We start from the raw sequence: 15,986 nt of genomic DNA, 5'->3' as shown, positions 1-15,986 counted from the left end.
CTCCAGAGCTTAAACAAATGTGCCTAATTTAGTCCCACTTACCTTCCGGATGCTGCCAGTGCGTGGTAAACTTACTTCCTCCGTGCGAACCGATCGAAATGACGTTAATTAAATGTTTCGTCATCCAGCTTTTCGCCCAACTTGTGCCGTTTCGTGTTCCGGGTGGGTTCTTGCATCGTCGGAAAGTATCCATTTGTCTCCTAGCAACGGATGTACGAAGCCGAGGGAAGCGTGTGTGATATCGGATTGCAACGTTTGAATTGCGTTCGGATGAAATGTGGTCGTACGGGCGCTTCCCATGGGAAATCTGGACAGTACCCCGTCCACGTGCAAGGACTTGTAGGAAAACTTTTCCCACCAATGTTGCTTGCTGCACAGTATTTTTCTTTTCGGTTTATTTGCCAATGTGCTGTGTTTGCTCCACTTTCTGCGAAGTTTGCCAAAGTGAAAGTGGTATTTGCGGTGGTTCTTTTTTTGTGTTGAACTCCTGCCAAAGCGGGAGTCCTTCGGATTTTGGAACGAAAGTTTGGCGCGAGAACCGTTTGACGAGCCAATGAACCGGAGAAATCCGAAACTCTTCGATTATGTTTCGTCACTTTACCCCAATGTTGTCCCGTCTTAAGTTTGATTAACAATGTACCGCCGTTTTCCTTTTTTTATTTTTGCTTTGTTATCCCTAACAGCGGCAGGGACCATCTTTTTCATTGCCTGGTGATCAAACTGTAAGTGGTGTCTTTTTCAAAACGAAGGAAAACTTCGATGGTTGGAACGTTTTTTTTTGCTCCGATGCTTCCCAGACACAAGTTTTCCCATTTAATGACGATAGGAAAAATATGATCACCGACCGGGAACGGACAATCGTTTGAGAAAACATTTTTGCAGAAGGTCCGCACGTGTCCGGGACGCGAGGAAAATGGCCTTTGCTCAATTTATGTGTGAGTTTTTTTTCTCGAATGGAAATAAATTGGGAAAATTGGGAACGCAAAAAGGGACCATTTTCTCCTACAAAACAGCCTGAGAGGGGAAAAAAAAGGAAAAAAAGTCAATGGTCAATCGGTAACAATTTATCCCGGACGATAATTAAAGCCCCAACTGTTACGGTTGGATGATTAAAGTGAAATTAATTAGCCGGAAGAGAGGGAGGGCGGGAGAGTTTCCCAGCATCTCGGAGTCCTTGGTAGAAAATGGGAAGATCTAACAAAAAAAAAAAACAAAACCGCATGTTAAAACAAATGTGTAAATGCTTTCGCTTTCTGACTGAAGGAATTTAAGATGTAAATTTAATTACCGACTTTGAGCGGCAAAAGGTTCTCTGCCGCTCGTTGTCTGGAACCAATGGGTCTAACTGCCCGGTCATCGATGGCCATTACTATGCAGGGCGTGTGTCGTGGCGCCTTGCTAAATTGGTTAAAGTGGATCCGGAGCTGCATCCACTGCAGAGGGGCAAAACGCGCACATAACATCGTCCCAGCTGTGCGCAAAGTAATATAAATGCAAATAATGTCTCTCCTGTCCTGTCCCGCATAAATGCGTGCCGACAAGGTTGGTTCATGAGAAGGAGCATAGTGAAGGAAACGCGTTCATCGAGAAATGTCAGCATTAAAATGAGCACCAGATTATTATGTTCGCGTAGGAGCGCTCCGTTGCGTTGGCGAAACAATGTGTTTATGGTTAACGTTTCCCAACCCCCTGCTCCCCCTCTCCACCCGCCCCGCACCCAGCGGCACTGGATGACCTCTCTGGGGAGGATCCCCCCGTTGTACATTGATGTTTGAGTTTTCATCCCAAGCGCTCGGTGTTCCGAGGAGTGAATGAAGGCGAAGCTTGGCGAAGGGATCGTGATATGGGTGCCCGAAGCTTGTCAAATTATAATTTCTTTCTATTTTTACATTAAACGATGGGTGCGGCGTGGTTTTTCTTCCGCATTTTGATGCATGCACCCAATGCGGCCCATTGTTGGATACATATTTTATGCAAAGTTTATTAATAACATGATGAATTTAAATCAAGATTAATCATAACTTTATCGTATAATGCAGTTTGAATTTTAAACCGCCTTTTTTCATAGGCCAACAAGGGGAGTACACTTTGCATTTCTGTGGGGCTTTGTTAACTATCCAAGGCTCCAATTTTTCTGTTCAAGTAAAATCAATTTGTTTAAAATTTTCACAGGAAATTTATTGGAGAGATCAAATATACAGCTCACTTCGTACTCGGGTAATAAAAACGCGCCAGCTATAGCTCAACTCCATCGAGTGATCTACAGCGTATTGTCCTGCCTAATTCCTCATTATCCGCGCTCATAAATAGTGAACGATGTTTCCCAGAACGTTTCCATCGTCGTTCGGTTTTACGCCGAACTTGTTTGGCATGAACTTCAAGGCGACCGGGTTCGAGTAAACAGATCAGTTGCAATCGGAACACACAGACGGACAGATCGAGCGAAGCGGCAAAGCGCGTTCGCTTCCGGGCGTGGGCGAACTTTTGCCATCCCGCAAACCGTTGAAGCGAATTTGGAAACAAACAACGCTTGACCTGCAGCTGCGAGTGTTCTCAAACAATTTTATTGGCTGTTCAGGCAAGTTTCGTGCCGCGCCGTGGTTCGGGGGTGGGGGGCTCGCGGGGCGAACTTTTTCGCCACTTCTGACTCATGGTTATTCATTGTTTATATTGTTCAATATTGAAATGCGATATTTTATTGGCGGTGCAGCTCGAGATGTGGATGGCGGGTTCACTGGAAGTGTGGTGGAAATTGGGGGGAAATATTGCAAGCCCTTGAAACGAATCGCTCGGATCGCTTTATTATGCAGGACAATTCAATTCGTTCCGGAATATGGCTCAGTTAGAGGTTTGCATTCTATAAATCATCCCACTGTCGTTCGTTGAAAGCTGTCACCTGAAAGAGGAATAAAGTACTTCTCCATTTGATTTGATCATTTAAATTCCAGCTATTTTTTTTCCATTTTTACTATTTATACTATTTTTATTTTACTATTTCTAGTCGTATGAATAAATTTCCACAAAAAAACACACTCAGGTTTATTTAAATCTCAAAAAGGCATTTATTTTCGAACGCAACGATTTTTTCCACAAACATTTTAACGTCAAAGTATAATACATGAATGTCCACCGTACGACTATCCTTAACCATTCCCTACCGTTTGTGTTTGGTTTGTTTTGGTTCTGAGTTTCGTAAGGATTAGAGTTTGTTTAAAAAAACTTATACAAAAACTGTTGCTATCGCTAGGATTTTAGGACGATTTTTTCAGAAGCCCGATCGCCCAACGGAAACCTAGTCCGAACGAATTTTGTACAATATATTTTTAGAATCGAGTGAATAAGCACTTGCATCCGACTAACGTTTTCCTAAACCTTTTTTTGTTTATTTTGTTTGTTTTTTTTTGTTTTTGGCATGAGTTGAAATAGTTAAATTTTAGCAGCAGAGCGTCGAAGCACCGACCGGCCGCCGGTTAGGCCGCCGGTCGGTTGAGAGCCGACTTTGCCGATCACTTTTGATGTCTCTCTATTTGGTTGTTTTTTTAAATTTTGTTTTATCCAAAACTAGCAACGACCTGGCGTACAATCTAAATGACTAACCTCGAAAATAGTACATACTAGATATTTTTTTGTTCTTTTGTGTTTTGGTAACGAACCTTTGGTAAGTGTAACAGTTACCTTATGCACAGTTAGTACTTAGCTAGCGAATTCAGCAACAGACTCATCGTTTGTTTTGCCAGCCATCAGCGCAAGCGTCTTGGTAACAAGAGCAGTTGCATTTTCACACGAAAACCCAGTTCATTCCTATGAGGATTATTTTTTTTTATCCCTCGCAGTCCATTGTGCCCCGGGTTGAATAATCATTATTATCTGCTAATAGTGTTGCTTAATCGGTAATGGAGTGATGCTAAGGGGAAGCTGCTTCGGCAGCGCAGACTGCACAGCATCCCTAGGCATCGAGTCTCGAAGGGGCGTCTACAGACGAGAATTGGGACGAGATAATTAGCCACTTGGGCATCCCAACCATTGACGATATTTCTGTTAGTCTGGCACATTGATGGCGAACCGTTCTGGTTTCATTGTTCCTGCCTTGCTTGTGTTTGGTCGTACAATTTGTAGGTTTCGCTAGTAAACGTGACTACAACTTCGTTATGTTTGTAAACTAGGTTAGTGTTGATTAAACTATTTACATTCAGCGGCAAATATGAAACAACAAACGAAAAGGACATTATAACTAAGTTACTCCAATAAAGATCACTAATTACATTTTAATCGATGTTGCAGCATTAAAAAGTGTACGCAAAAGATGCAAACACAGCCAAAAATGGACCAATTTTCTGGATGACAGAATCTGTCAATGAGTTCTAGCTGCTTGTAGGAGCGTCGTCATGAGCAGAAGAGACGATTAATTCCATTCAAAACTAGGTAAACCCATAAGAGAGTTCAATGTTTCTAATGCTAGTATTATAGTGTTTCTTCTCAAACGATACGGTTTCACATTCAGATTAGTTGTTATCATACATACATTAGCTCGACTTACACCAGACAGGAGTGTCGGTTTTAACGAAGCATCTTCCCAAACGTTAGCAAAGCTTGCAGCTGACCCACGGTAAGCAACGGTTCGCCAGCCCTGACACCGGCGACCAATTGTTCAACCAGCACCCTCCAGCGTGGGACATTGCAGCGTGTGGTGGGACGTCGCTAGAGCATTGCACAGTCGTCCTGAGTCGCGGCCGGTCGCTTGCTAATGAGCGTTCCCGCCAGGGCGGTCGCAAACTGTCCGAAGCAACCGTGGCAATGGCCGTCCGGACGACGTCCCGGTGAGCGCTATATCTGCGTGATCTGCGTGGTCGCTCCGTCCTGGTGGCGGCCCCGGCCCGCCCGCTCGTCCTCGGCCTCCAGCGGCACGGCGATCCAGCGGTCGAGCAGGCGCGGCCGGAACAGGTCGTTGAAGGTGCTGCGGAACTGGCGGCTCATCGAGCAGTAGAGGATGAAGTTGATCGCCGAGTTGACCAGCGCCAGCACGTCCATCACGTCACCTGCGGGGGGGAAGCAGAGGAGGTGGAGGTGAGGAGAATAGAAAGCTTATCATACGTTATATCGTAGCATGTATGGCAGATGTGAGTGTAGTGTCTGATTGTACTTTCGAAAAAATGGATTCATAATTCGCGTGACGCAATCTGCAATTTTCCTTCGAGTTTGTGATAAATGAAGATTATCTCCCCAGGAAACGCGTCGCTTTTTTCGTGAAGGATGTCTTACGATAACAAGACATGTTTTGCAGAGGCAACAAACGGAGGAAACTAATTTGGAGTTAATCATTTTGGATTCTATGTTGTTTTCCATCCACATTGATCCATCCATCCAATTTTTATTTTCGAGAAGTTTCAGATTTGAAGAGCTATGCTTTTCCTTGTTAATGCCAATTATGGAGGTAACGAGTTTGTTTTTATAAGTCAAACAATAATTACGTAATTTTTCCGGAGAATGAGTGCTTTTCTCGAAACCACACTTATTCAGAATTGTAACAAAAACACAAAGTGATAAGACAAACTTAAGTAAGTGATCTATCTGATTTACTAGACTCCCATTAGACAAATCAAAAATTTATAAAGATAAACTTTAAAAAAATTACATAGTTACATAGAATAATTACATAGTAATATTATTTTTGTATTTAGAACCAAATCACTCATCAGCCTATTAGGTTAAAAAACAATTTTTGCCAAGTCTTCTGAGAATTAATTCAACACCCGGTACATTTTCTTTAACAATGTTTCTGTGCATATATTTTCTTCGTAATTGAGCTACCGACATGAGTAAGCAAGAGTAAAAAAGTAGTTGTAAAAACCTAGAACGATTGCAAATTAGTGTATTCGAGAGTCTAAGGTGTGTTTACAATTTCTCGTCTAGGTTTCAACAATCGTACTGTTTTTTAGGACAATGCGGTTTTCTTTGCTTACATCTTTATTTTTGAAATGAAAATCGCTTTGGCTAAAAATGACTGAAATATTTCTAAATATAATGTAAGGAAGTAATTTTCGCATCTTGAGTGTTTTGCAAAGACTTGGCTCTGTAAAGGCCAACATTGTTGAATCATTCCAGCACGGAACAATTGCTTGTTTCGAAAAAGCGCATAGTCTAATGCGTGTTTTTCAACGATATATTTAAAAAACAAACCCATAACTCTTGCAGGAAATGTGGTTTACTGTTACATCTCTCGATAAACTGTCCATAACGGTTTGAGAAGCGTTTTGGCAATCAGTACAAATTCGCACGAACCCAGAGTTTTCCGTTGGCTCCATACCGTGCTTCAAATTTCATCCTCACGTACTTTAATCGGGCAAAACACGTTTGTACGTCTCCAGGCAGTCCAGGCAGCAGGTCGGAGCCACGATCCAGCCGCGTTCGGAATGTAAACTGTTGACCAAACATTTACCACCGCTTTACGGAATGTGCTCACCGCGCGGAAGCCAATGTTTACCGGGAAAGCGATACACGCACGCTGTGTTGTACAGCTGCCTGCACGCATTCCGGCATAAATCTTGCGCCGATCATTTTCCCATTCAACAACCACCGACGAGTGTAGATCAAAAATGATCTTCTTTCATTTTGAATTCGCATCAAGTTCATCCCTCGCCCTTGCCACTGCCCGCTCGTGTGTGTGTGTATGTGTGTAGCGTGAAAATTATTGCCCAATAAATCAACTACAAACCGTTTGTTGCGTTTGCCAAGAGTGCTCGCACACGTGCATTAGGGAGGGAAAACCCCGTCCCTAGGCAAGATTTCCACCCAGAAGCACCTCATGAAACGCTCGTTTTTTCGAACATCCACGTTTCCAACATATATTTTTGCTCCCTTTTTCGCTGTCTCGTTTGATCTGTGGCTAATGGGAGCCTCCACTCCTAATGGAAGGTCTGCTGACAAATGGCGGAGGTCATTGAAACCGCTTCGCTGGTACTTTTTTGTCCTTCATACGATTTTCCCACTCGAGGGTTTGGAAAACACAGCCCGGCAGACAAAAGAAAAGCCCACCGACTCCGGTCCCGGAGTTGGCACGCTTTCGAATGTCATACGAATGTTTGCCTCGCCGTCCAAACAAATGGGATGCCATTTGTATTTTTCCCCCCGAGACGACGACGACGACGACGACGATAACGGACGATGTTGTGTCCAATATCGTTAGCCGATTGACGTGTGAAAGTGTCCCCAGCGGGTGGACGGATGTTCTGTCGTTGTGCACTTTGGGTAAGAAAGCGAAAACCAGCCCCCGGCCGGTGCGGGCGAATCATTAGGGAGTCCTTGGCGAGAGGCACTCCATATCGGCTGTTTGTCTTGTTCTTTAGTCTCACCTATCTAGAGATGGGTGTAAAGGTAGGAGATTTATGAATGTTTAATCCATTTCGGTAGAGAATAACACACAAAACTGACAGACATGGTAGAAAAACTGTGTCTATTGGGCAATAAGATAATTAAAATAGTCAATCTTTTTGTCAAATGATGTTTTCATTCTTAATTGCTCTATTTTACGGGCATGATCTGAGTTTTTCAAGTGTATTTCGCTATTTTTATGTATCTGTATTTGAAAATAATTAAAATCGATCGTGTTTATAACACTTCCATGCTTGTAAACAACGTGAAAAGCCTTCTCTAAAACTTTTTGTAAGTTTAAAGTTTGATAAAAACATATAATAACAATAATTACAGCTCATTATAGAATAACATCTTTTCAACATTCACTTTATTTGTCAAAAAATGACAGAAAGATAATTTTAGTAAAATGAGCTGCCAAAACAAAACAACAGAAGCACAGCTTCATTTCATAATTATCATAGGGCCGGGTTTGTCTTGTTTTTGAGGAACGAGCACGAAATAAAATATATTAAGATAATAAAGATTTTGAAGCTCTTCGTTTTCGTACCTTACACTGCTGAGTAACAAACCATTACCTTTAATTTGTTGTCCCCAGACACTGAAATAATTACTATAAAGAGTACGGGAAACGAAGAATCAAAAACAATTTTGGCTTTCATACCCTATAATCGTATGATCAAACTTGTCAAGTCGTAAACAAACTAACCAATAGTTTTGAAGAAAAAACAACAAAATAATAGCTGTAGCTTAAAAACTGCTGCAATTTTTACCAAATTGCAAAAAATTACCGTGCCCTTAAGAGTAATAAAAGAATAGAAAATAAAATTGTACAATTTTGTAAATTCATACCCTTTATGGGGAGCAGATAAGGGATACATATTGCCGGTTGGTTGATAGTAACGATATGATCTAGTTTGTAAAAAGTATTTAGAAAGGTGATCGCGTGGTAAATATGATCTCACCTAGCTTGAGGTAGCAGTTGTAGAAGAAGTCGTTCTCGAGCACGGCACTCAGCAGACCGAGGATGCCCTGCGGGAACTCGGTGATGAGGAAGAGCAGCAGCACGGCCAGCAGCATGCGCGTGGTCCGGTCGGTCTGGCGCTCCTTGTCCGTCTGCTTGCCGCCCTTGGCATCGACGACGCGCCCGTCCACGATCTGCTTCAGCCCGGTGGCGGTCCCGGTCAGCTGGCTGCGGCGCTGCTTCGCCTCCAGCAGCGCCCCGATAAGCCGCAGGCTGAGGATCGTGAGGGCGATGCATGGGATCAGCTTGAACACGACGCTGTAGATCCAGAAGTTGACGTTCAGCAGCGCCGGATTGTCGCGCACCAGCTGCGAGGTGCCGAGCCGGTAGAGCGTGACATTCCGACCGCCGCCGGGGGGCGCATCGTGCTTCAGCCAGGTGTTGCCGTCGCCCGCCAGCAGCTCCACGTTGGACTGGATCGAGAACGAGAGGTAGATCGGCACGGCCAGGAACGGGCAGACCACGTACGAGCTGAAGATGGCGGCCAGCGTCTTGGACATGTCGCACCACTGGCGGTTGCGCTGCGGGTAGGCGACCGCGATGTAGCGCCAGATGGCCAGCGTCACCGTCAGCCAGATCGAGATGGTGTGGCAGATCTGGGCGAAGATCGAGTGGAACATGATGTACCAGGCCCAGCCGTACGTGAGGCGCTCCTCGCGCGAGAGCCGCAGGTACGGGATGCTGTTGAGCGCGTACGGCATGTAGTCGAGCATGACGAGCAGGTCGGCGATGGCCAACCCCGTCAGGATTGCGTTCGTCGGCGATCGCATCTCGCGCCGCGTCAGCACCACGATGTTGAGCGTGTTGGCGATGCTGCCGAAGACGCACACCACCAGGCACACGAGCCCGTGCACGCGGGCGTAGCTGCGGGGGGGAACAGAGGGCAAAGCAAACGAAACTCCAATTAGCCGCTTGTCGAACGAGGCGAGAGCTTACACTCGATGACATGTTTACAGAACGCTGACGTTTTAATTCACGCTATCGCGCTTCCCTCCCGCGCGGTGTTTAACACATCGGAACTCCTTCTGCTCGGTCGGCAACTGCAACCGGTCAAGCTGTGTGTTTCAACTTCCAACTGCCTTTGCCCGGTCCTTTCCAACTGACACACTCGGCCAGTACACGAGGCCAGTTTTCAGTGTCAGCAGCAAAACAACAGCCTGCGGGTGCGTAAATATTGACACCGAGGACGGCGAAATGTTTTGCCGACGAAACGGAAGTGAAACTCCAACAAACGAAGGGTTGGCAAATTGTTGTTCCCATTTGTTGTTCGTACTAATTCGGGTTGAGGGATGGGAATGTTTCCCGGGGGCTTGTATTGGGTTTTGCACGATTGATTTTGCCTTGTTTTTCTAGAAGCGGTTTTATTGTTATGTTTCCAGTCACTTTTCGGTTGATGGTACAGTTTATTTCAATTAATATGCGACTTTAGAAACCTTTTCGAAAATAAACATAAAACTCAAATGTAAAGTGAGAGGAACATTGATTTATGTCAAATTTAATATTCTTCAACAGAGTTGTTTTATTCTCAGTTGCCAGTTAATTTGAATGATGTTTCATATACTTTGCATACTCCTCCTGTAAATAAAAACTTTTGGATGTTTCTAACTGAAGAAACTGTAATAACATACAGGGTGCGTGATGATTTTTTGCTGTAAATTTGAACAAATTGTTGCTCATCTTTGTGTCACAATATTCAGACAAAAATTATAGAACTGGAATGTAATCCCTGGGTTTTTTTTCAGATACACAATAACCTTTTCAGTGTTTGGCAAATTCACATAAATATTTGTGCCCAAACATGACAGATAATTTGTTTAAATTTACTACAAAATCTCCTCCTTTACTACAAAAAAGATCACCCACCCTGTAGGCAGTGGCGGATTTACACTCATGGGGGCCCTAAGCGGTAAAATAAACGGGGCTCCATCGCAAAAATATGATAAATTTTCGTCTTGTTTATACGCTTTTCCACAAAATCAATGTTAGATATTACTTTTGTCCTACAATCAATAAGTTTTCTGGTGGACTCTTCAAAATGTGATTTTATCAATTTTACAATTCTTATTTAATAATTAGGGTAGCATTGTTATATAATTTTACTTCCCTCATTAAGATCCGTTGAAATTATTAGTTTAAACTACTTCCTCGTGTAAGAATGAATAACGATTTTCATCTAAAATTGTATGCAGCTTTGTCAAATGTATGGCACCATCTAACAGATTACGTCAAAAACACATTTCTAAATATCAGTTGGATGAAACTTTTTAACGTTTTCAACGCGTTATTTTAGTCCTATGCCTGATATACTCCAAAATCTTGTTGTTTTGATGGAAATACATGCTTGTTACCAATTTATTAACTATAAAACATTTTTATTCTGTTACTCTAATTATATACCAGATCATTCTTTCATTATTCTTTGTATTAATTTTAATAGGATACAGTAAAATTGTCAACGGATACAGGAAAATTGATAAAGTCTATAGAATATATGATTAAATATAAATATTACGAACTTGGCCTCAAAAGATTCGGGGCCCCTTGCGAGCTCGGGGCCCCCCGCGGCCGCTCAGTCCGCGCACCGTTAAATCCGCCACTGCCTGTAGGTATAATTTTGATAAAGAATTAATGAAAAACAATTTGATTCGTTTGTTATTTAGAATGATAAAAAATAATTGTTGGAAAAAGTTCCCAAATTCTAAATATCCAACTTATCAACTAGATGGAAATAAGTAATAAGGGATTGGAAATGCTAGTATAAGCTACACGAGCTACACAATGCTACACGCTGTTCCCGAATTGAAAAGGAAAATGATTTTCCACTGGCTCATGAACTCAATAACGACTAATACGTATATAAATAGAAATACGCCCTCCTCCATTGCTGGTGAAGGCTATACAAAATGTGCTTAATATGCGTAAGCAAAGAGCTTTCCTTGTGTTCCAAGCTTAGAGTTGATATAATAACTTGGATATAAATATGCCGTATGTCAATCGTTCCGACGAAGAAGAATAAACATCTTCTTTATTATTATTGCCATTTATCAGACGAAGCTTCCCATTTCCAATACCTGAAGCAACGTCAACATTTCCGAGTGGCAGATGGAGAAACAAACATGCCGAGAATTCGGCCCAGATGAAGCTGAGAGATTTGCTGTTATGCTTCCCACGTGCGTTTTTGTTTGCCATTTGCCGTACATTACGATGGTTTTCTGACATTTAATAGACATTGCTAGGCCATGCGTGGTTTCGCTTGTTTCGTCAAGAACGATGCAAGGTTGGTAACATTTCGTTGCCGTATTTTAGTGCGCTAGGAATTTACTACGTGATTTAATAAGATTAAGATACTTTTGTTGAACACTGTATGAATTTTCGGATGCTGTGCTGTGCAATTACAACCTTACACTTTGAGCTCCAGTTTGCTACTGTTTATTAATCTGTCAAAGAGTTCATTTGGCGTATTCATTCGACTTAGTTCCTAATTCCTTTTAAATTAATAGAAGAGGATTCAAAAAGTGGTGTAATCATTGCATTATGGGCGTGTTCATTGCAAAACATGCTTATGGAACCTATGGTTTTGAAATGAATTTTTCATGTAACATAAACGAGCAGTGACGATTCTAGTTATAATTGAACGATTCTATGATGGTTTCTACCGTTGGAAATACGTTTACCTTTTTATTGAATATAGCTTCAATGGTATTTCGTACTATATTATGCTTAAATGAAACGACTCCCTTTAAAACTATCTACGACCAGTAAACGATCTTTTTATTCTCACTCCATCATATTTGATCATTCACACGAACCATTTTCTGCTCAAATGAAACAATCGTAAAGGCACGTGAATGAATTCATATTGGCATGACAGCAGCTATCAAATAGTCGTTATGCATCGTACATACCACGTGCGACTAAATATAAATGCTCATTGGTCAGGATCAACGATGCGGTTGAAAAAATCGACAAATTAGTTGTCACTCGTGTATATCGGGCCGGAAGCCAAGCGTTATGGAAGTAAATTTGCGTGTCATTGTTTCGATTTGTTTTCATGCTTGCGGTTTGCCCTTCCAATCGCTATTGTGGGAAAGATATAAATCATAATTTACATTTGACTTCATGTCTATTAGGTTTCGATTTTCGGCGGACATCCGAGCGTGAAATTGGGCGCTTTTTGGCGTGAATTTATGTTTTTCCCAAATTCGTTTCAGGCCCGTCCTATGCACGTGTGATTTATAACGAGTCCGGTGTGTCGCAAACTCTTGTTAATCGATCTATTTCTATTTCGGATTTTTTTTGTCAATCTCATGAGCGTTGAACCGATGGAGGCGCTTGGTCTTTCATAACGCTCCATGCTGATGGAGGCGCCTGGTGTTTCAGGGCAAAGAGTGATTACGATTAATACCGCGTTAGGTTTACGATGATTATTTTATTGATGTTTTGAAAAATTGTGAGCAAGTTTTTGCAGCTGTTTGCGAGTGTAAGTGATTTATTGCATAGTTCATACGGGACGTAAAAGACCGAAAATACATGCGAAAATATCAGTTTTGCTGTCACATTTTTCGTTTCGTGTAGACGTTACTAATCGTTAGCCGATCCAAATGAAAGCGCATTCAAAACTAATTTGGGTGTTTAACTGTAAAAACCAACAGCAGGGAGGTATTTTTTCACCGCAATCTTATCAACTAACATCACAAAGAACAAATTTCTATACGCTCGCATTCTATACCATGTGCATACATTTTTACAAATCTATCTTTCACTCGCTGACCAAAAAATACATATTTGCACATTTTGTTAGTTGACCGACCAACTGACAGCATTTTACCGTTTGCAATTACCGGTTGCTTTGCGCTTCATGTAAACTAAGTATATAAAATACAAATACATCACATTAGCAAAAAAGAGATCACATTAGGATAGTTGTTTTTTGCGACAGTATTCATTATTATTATTAATCTATTCGTTTTGGTAAATTGAATGATCTAGGTGAAATTGATTTTCCGTAGCATAAATATTATTACCATTTGATTATTAAATATGATTTCTCACGTTTAGAACCAGCTTTGCTACTTTTATTAAAATCTCTCAACCACCCCAATTGTGTTTCTCGGGAAACGATACAAAAAAAGGATATAAAAAATGGCGGATAATCTGAGCGGAATATTCGAACGTTCGCCTAATGGAAACAAATGGAAAAATGTAATGTAATCCCGTGCGCGTGGACGTGGCCAGCTGGCAGTTCGCTAAAGAGAATCATTTGATTTATGCTGCCCAGGCGGCCACCACAATATCTTACCTGGTGTGGAAGTCATCCAGCGCCTTGCCGCAGTACATCAGGTGCGCCGTCGCCGGGCCCGAAACGTTGCCTCCACCGTCGGCCATCCCCAGGGGTCCCTCGGTGACATTTATTGCGAATTCTCCCAATTCCGTCGAGCTCATTGTTATGTTTTGATTAATATTACGGCCGGGTTGCTGCCGACGGCTGCCGCCTGGTGGTTCGATCCTTACTCACAGCCACAGACCAGCACAGACACTCACACGGATACATACACCCGAGGGCGAAAAGAGGCCCCGGATGCAAGAATACTCTCACTTCCGCTCGGGCGTTGCACGTTATGCTGCCATTTTCCGCCGCAATGATGTTTGCCACCGGTGCGTAACGATTTTGCTTTGCTCAGCCTCTCCTTTGCTAGACCACCTCATCCGGCTTGGTCGGAATGCGGCGGGAAGAAGGCAACACTTCACACATTTTCAAATTGTTCGCTTGATTTCATCGCCCGACGCACCGTTATTGGGTTCCGGACCAGTGTTTTTCCAGCTCGACTAGCGGACGTAGCGTTGCTTGATCACTTTGGGGTGGGTTTGCTTCGTATTATTTACTGTTTCGATATTATGTCCACGACCATTTTCTTCCGTTCACTAAATCATCGCTATCGGCACGTCACCATCACCAGCCATCAACGCGTGAGCATGCGGGTGGCCATAACATCTTTCCCCGAACTCACTGAAAAAAAACTCACCTTATTTCGTGCAAATATTTTTGCCCCATTTTTCCGCCCAAGGCAAAGAGACAGAGAAATTATTGTACGCAGAAAAACCATTCCCTTGGGAAAAATGTTATTCTTGAAGAAGAAATAAAGTGTGCGAGAGTGGGTGAAAAACGACACTTCCGGTCGGAGGATGGTGCAACCATAGAAATTCGCAAGCTGTAATTGTAGCTAAGCTTCCCAATCCGATTGCCATAAATAGGATCGCATTACACGGCCAGGTACATACACACACACATTGAAGTAAAGATTGAGATCAGAAATAAACAACATCATGTGCAGAAGGTTCGGCACGGTCCATTTTCGACCCAAACTAGTTGTACTCCATGTGGGAGAGTGATTGATTGAAGCTCGATCGGAGGGTGTAAGTTTTTACCTCATCTTCCCCAACAACACGAGTCGTGACGCATGAGAATCATTCGATTTCCTGCCCTTCATGTGCGGGCCCTCCTGTCTCTTGTTTGTCGTTCCGGTGGTTCTTCTCGTGGAAATTTTCCCGAAAAAAAAGCAAGGCGCATCACAGTTTGCACAAGGGAAATTTCATCAACCGGAAGGGAAAACCGGCGGTAAATCAATTTCTGCTTAGACACACACACATCCACATACATACACACACACACACTTACACATACGCAAACATACGGAGTGACGGGACGGGGAAGCGGTTTTGTGAAGTTTGTTTTCCATCGGCCACCGGTTTGTTGGCCGCTAGCGACGGTGCACCTGCTTTTCCAGCATGAAGAGCATGAAATGGCGAAAAAGGGAAGGGAGAAAAAGAATAGGAAAATTTCCCTCTTATAAAGAACCGCCAAAGTTCACCTCAACCGCCCTAGGTACTCCCGTTTCTGCTGACTCAGTTCGTTGGCAAGTGAGACAGTTCACTCATTCACTTTGGTTTATTTTTTCCTGGTCTTCTTTTCATCCCCCTTATTTTGCAGTATCAATATTCGATGAGCACATGAACGAGCGATGCAGATTTTCAGCTTTTGCGCTTTGATTATCTCCCGGAATCCATCGTCGATGGTGAAGGTGAATTGAATTTAAATATCTAACGAACTCGGTCCTCCCACTGCTGGCCGGAGTTGCTAGCTCGAAGTGCTCGTGATCTGCGAATGGGAAATAACAAGCTGGCTTCATTCGCAAACCATTCTCGTTGGTCATGGTAACGTTCGAACGTACGGCAGATAAATCCCAGGAACGTTTTGTGTTCATTAGAAAACGATGCGACAACTTCTTGTTGAAGTGAGTTCATGCTCATGTTTCATGCTTCGATAATGCGGTTACAACTTTATAGACTGCTTGCTGTTCCATATACGATGATTGAAGAAGTAATAACTGTTTGCCAGTTTGTTATGAAAAGGCTAACTCATGTATGTGATCGTAATGGTAACGTTGTTCAGCATACTATCAGTTAGTTCGACTTGGCAATACTGTCTAATCTTTACAAATCTGGCGTGACAATTTGATGGACACTTCACCACATCTCTAATAATCACCTCAACGTTTTTACATAAGCAATTCACTTAAGGACTATTGAACACTCA

General features: G+C 42.6%; 1 protein-coding gene across 1 annotated transcript; it reads right to left on the bottom strand.

The window, feature by feature from the left end:
- Nucleotides 1-4,606: 4,606 nt before the first annotated feature.
- On the bottom strand, nucleotides 4,607-13,834 carry LOC131263749 (G-protein coupled receptor dmsr-1-like). Its single transcript, XM_058266006.1, has 3 exons — nucleotides 13,692-13,834; nucleotides 8,334-9,256; nucleotides 4,607-5,036 (listed from the first exon to the last, which is right to left on the bottom strand). The coding sequence occupies exons 1-3, from the start codon at nucleotides 13,832-13,834 to the stop codon at nucleotides 4,825-4,827; spliced, it is 1,278 nt and encodes a 425-aa protein (XP_058121989.1). The 3' UTR covers nucleotides 4,607-4,824.
- Nucleotides 13,835-15,986: the final 2,152 nt, after the last annotated feature.

Source organism: Anopheles coustani, chromosome 2 (assembly GCF_943734705.1).
Source record: "Anopheles coustani chromosome 2, idAnoCousDA_361_x.2, whole genome shotgun sequence".
Classification (NCBI taxonomy): Eukaryota; Metazoa; Arthropoda; class Insecta; order Diptera; family Culicidae; genus Anopheles; species Anopheles coustani.
This window is presented reverse-complemented; position numbering and strand designations above follow the sequence as displayed.

Bases quoted from the DNA above. Each gene is read 5' to 3' on its own strand.
- LOC131263749 (XM_058266006.1), bottom strand. From the start codon at position 13,834: ATGAGCTCGACGGAATTGGGAGAATTCGCAATAAATGTCACCGAGGGA. The intron at 9,257-13,691 runs GTAAGATATTGT...TCCCCCCCGCAG, and splicing joins CTGGATGACTTCCACACCAG to CTACGCCCGCGTGCACGGGC. The intron at 5,037-8,333 runs GTGAGATCATAT...TCCCCCCCGCAG, and splicing joins CAACTGCTACCTCAAGCTAG to GTGACGTGATGGACGTGCTG.